Source organism: Cebus imitator, unplaced genomic scaffold, assembly GCF_001604975.1.
Source record: "Cebus imitator isolate Cc_AM_T3 unplaced genomic scaffold, Cebus_imitator-1.0 Scaffold356, whole genome shotgun sequence".
NCBI classification, from domain to species: domain Eukaryota; kingdom Metazoa; phylum Chordata; class Mammalia; order Primates; family Cebidae; genus Cebus; species Cebus imitator.
The window spans coordinates 1895825-1900216 of NW_016107671.1; the positions used below are offsets into that span (position 1 = coordinate 1895825).

Consider the following 4392-nt stretch of genomic DNA (forward strand, 5'->3'; position numbering starts at 1 on the left):
ATGTAAGGAATGTGGGAAGGCTTTTAATAGTGGCTCAGATCTCACTCAACATCAGCGAATTCACACTGGTGAGAAACCCTATGAGTGTAAGGAGTGTGAGAAAGCCTTTAGAAGTGGTTCAAAACTTATTCAGCATCAAAGAATGCATACTGGTGAGAAACCTTATGAATGTAAGGAATGTGGGAAGACGTTTAGTAGTGGTTCAGACCTTACTCAACATCACAGAATTCATACTGGTGAGAAACCCTATGAATGTAAGGAATGTGGGAAGGCCTTTGGTAGTGGCTCAAAACTTATACAACACCAGCTAATCCATACTGGTGAAAGACCCTATGAATGTAAAGAATGTGGAAAGTCCTTTAGTAGTAGCTCAGCTCTTAATCGGCACCAGAGAATACACACTGGTGAGAAACCCTATGAATGCAGGGAGTGTGGGAAGGCTTTTTGTAGTGGCTCAAGCCTTACTCAGCATCAGAGAATTCATACAGGTGAGAAACCTTATCAATGTAAGAACTGTGGGAAGGCTTATGGGAGGGATTCAGAGTTTCAGCAACATAAGAAAAGTCATAATGGTATGAAACTCTGAATTGGAAACTATAAATTGAAATTATGTGATAAAAGGACTCTAAACATATGACATAAGAAAATTCATAGTGGTGAAAAGCTCTACAAATAGAACTAAGGTACAAATGCCTTACTTATGCTTCACAGGTTTGTCAGTCTAAGAAAATTTATACAAGAAAAAAAAAATCCCTGAATAAGATAAATATTTGAAGATCCTTATCTATATTCATTACTTTGTTACTTTTGGAAAATTCATACTTGTGAATGTTAAAATTGAAAAAAAAAAAGCATTTATTGTATTTGCCTCTATTTTAAACATTGGAAAACTCATTTCTGGGTTAACCCTGCTATACTTTTTAAATGGTCTTTTTTTTATTATATAGAATTACTGATTCATCTCAAAATTATTTATTACAAGTCTAAATATATCATTTTTTCTTCTCTGCTTATCATCTTTACACCATTTATTCAATAACCTTGTCCATTTTCATATTTTTTTATTGACTATTTGATGGTAAGTTACATTTTTATTCACTTTAAGCTTGGATATCAGGTCAGTGTTTGTTTTTTAAATTTACATATTTGTATCTATGTCTCACCCTGTTTATGGTAAATAACTGTTATTTTTAAGTATCCTTTAATATCTGATGAACCTGTGCCTTTTATTTTAGAAGACTGTTTTACTTTTCTTTTATAAAATTATACTCTCCACTTTGCAAAACAGCTTTCCCTCATCAAAATGTAGCTAAGAAGAAAAAAAAGCATATGGTTACCTGTAATCTTGCCAATCATAGATAACCACTGTCAAACTTTTGGAGCAAATCCTTTAATACTATCTCTCTCATTGTTTTGGAAACAAGGTATGATTATGCTATACTATAACTAGCCCTTAATATTTTTTGTCTGTAAATATGTTACTATTTTATTCGCTTTATAGTATTCACCTGTCTTTTTCAAACATGAATTTTGTCAAATATTAAAAATTTTCCCATTACAAACACTTACCTTGATGGCCCCTTTTCAGTGTGTCTGCATTATTTATTTATTGTTCACTTCAGAGATAATGTGTCAATATATAAGATTTTTACATTACAGATAAAGCTGGCCTTTCCTTTGAGCAGCATTCCTGGCTTCAGTTCCTTTCCAATGTTAACCAATTTACTTATTCTTCCATATCCTTTTATGTGCATCTATAACATACCTATGGTAATGTGGGTAGATTCAGAATACCTTAGAGCCTTATTGTATGGATTCTATAATTGTGCCTATCACATAATAAGTGCTTAGTGAATGTTACCTATCACTATTGTCTTCTCAGGCTTCATTTTTATTATTTATAGGAAAACTTTTAGCCATGACCCATATCTTAACTCTACAATAAAGACCTCACAATGGAGACAGACATTCATTTAAATGAGTGTAGGGAAAGTTTGACTGACACGCATTCCTTGTTGAATAAGAATATTTGCTGCTAGGCACAGTGGATCACTTGAGGCCAGGAGCCTAGCCAACATGGTGAAACCTCATCTCTATTAAAAATACAAAAATCAGCCAGGCATGGTGGTGTGTGTCTGTAGTCCCAGCTACTTGGGAGGCTCAGGCACAGGGTTTGCCTGAACCTAGGAGGTGGAGGTTGCAATCAACCAAGATCATACCACTGAACTCTAACCTGGGTGACAGGGCAAGGCTCTGTCGCAAAAAAAAAAAAAAAAAAAAAAAAAAAAAAAGAATAATTTGTCCTACAGAAAAATGTAAGACTATTAAGTGTGAGAGACACACTATAAAATTTGTACCAGGGTAGAAATAAAAGGCTATGTCAGTTTTCTCCATTGAAATCCAAATACTAGTTCAGTATTCTGCATGATTCTTTGCTGAAAAATAAAATCCAGGCAGGCACAGTAGCTCATGCCTGCAATACCCCCACTTTGGGAGTCTGAGACCAGCCTGGGTGACACAGCAAATCCCTGTCTCTACAGAAAATGTTTTTAAAAGAATGAGCCAGGCATGGTGACCTCCAGCTACTCAGGAGCCTGAGGTGGGAGGATGAGTTGAGCCAGGAATTCAAGGCTACAGTGCGCTATTATTGTGCCACTCCACTGCAGCCTGGACAACAGAATGAGACCCTGTCTCTAAAAATAAATGGGTAAATTAGTTAAAATCAAAACAAATTATTTTTTTAAAATAAATGGTGCTGAGTAGACTATATAAGGCATTAAGGATCTGTTATATACAGAAGAAATTTTACAGCTCTGAATTCATTCATTAGAATATTAGAGAAATTGTAAATGAAGAATCCAAGCATATAACCCAATAAAAGAATAACTACAACAAAAACTCTAAGGATAATGGGAGAGAAACATAATTTTAGAAGAAAAAAGCTAGATCAATAGTCACAACATGCTGTTTTGAAAAAAAAAATAGTAGCAGTTCTCATAAATAAACATATAGGAACATGAATGCAAAAAAGACATTAGAGACTTTATGGGGTACAGGTTGAGTGTCCTTAATTTGAAAATTCAAACTCTGAAATGCTCCAAAATCTAAAACTTTTTGAACCCAATGTGATGCTCAAAGGAAATTTCAGACTTTTGAATTAAGTATGCTCACCTGGTAAGTATAATGCAAATATTCCTAAAACACTTCTGGTCCCAAGCACTCTGGATAAGGGATACTCAGCTTATATTTATTACTATTGCCTGTAATCTTTTAATAATTATTTTGGGCTGGGCGCAGTGGCTCACACCTGTAATCCCAGCACTTTAGGAGGCTGAGGTGGGCGGATCACAAAGTCAAAAGATCTTGAGACCATTCTGGCCAACATGGTGAAACACCATCTCTACTAAAAATTAAAAAAAAAATTTAGCTGGGCATCGTGGCGCATGCCTGTAGTCCCAGCTACTTGGGAGGCTGAGGCAGGAGAATTACTTGAACCCGGGAGGCGGAGGTTGCAGTGAGTAGAGGTCAAGCCACTGCACTTGAGCCTGGTACCCGGTGACAGAGCAAGACTCTGTCTCAAAAAAAAAATTATTATTTTGAATTTTAAAATGAACATTTTTAAAAAAGGCTTTTAATCACCAGAACTGACTGCAAGTTGCATAGAAATGGGTATTATATAAGGGATATAAAGCAAAAACTATCTATATTGGCTGGGGAAAACCACTGTGGCAAAAGTCTCTCTTAAAGATATGGGTTGATGATTTGGAGTTTATTATTTTAATTAAATCCTGTTTATGAATCTTTTTCTATACACAGAACTTTGAGTCTCAAATGTTTGTGTGTGTTTCATGCCTACAAACTCATGGAGATATTCTCTTTCTTCCCCTAGAAGCTTTATTTCACCTCTCACATCAAGTTTTGGTGTACAATATGAGGTTTAGCGAGTCAAGTTTAATTGTTGATATTCCTACAGATATCCAAGTTAATCCAGCATTATTTATTGAAAAGTAAATTCTTTCCCCCAGATTATATTCCATTTCTACAAACCTCTTGTCACCTTTCCTGATACCATCCTGAACCTAACCATGGCTATATGTTACTTAGATGTTTATAACTTCCCAATTTGTTTTCGTAGCCTTTAGGGCATTCACAACAGCATAGCCACAGTGATTCAGATGCTATCACTTCTATGCTCAGTTTCTGGAAAATTTGAGCAAAAAGTATAGTAGCATCGGATTATAACCCAAAGTATAAAATAAATATCCATGCATTCATTTTTTTTTTTTTTTTTTTGAGTCGGAGTTTCGCTCTTGTTGCCCAGGCTGGAGTGCAATGGCGCGATATTGGCTCACCGCAACCTCCGCCTCCTGGGTTCAGGCAATTCTCCTGCCT

The 4392-nt window shown here is 35.6% G+C and overlaps 1 protein-coding gene across 1 annotated transcript in view; it reads left to right on the top strand.

The window, feature by feature from the left end:
* The window catches only part of ZNF345 (zinc finger protein 345), a 17255-nt gene extending 16258 nt beyond the window's left edge, over nucleotides 1-997 (top strand). Inside the window, exon 4 of the mRNA XM_037730698.1 lies at nucleotides 3-997. Coding sequence (XP_037586626.1) covers nucleotides 3-586 — 584 coding nt within the window. The 3' untranslated portion in view covers nucleotides 587-997. The remainder of the gene's footprint in view (nucleotides 1-2) is intronic.
* Nucleotides 998-4392: the final 3395 nt, after the last annotated feature.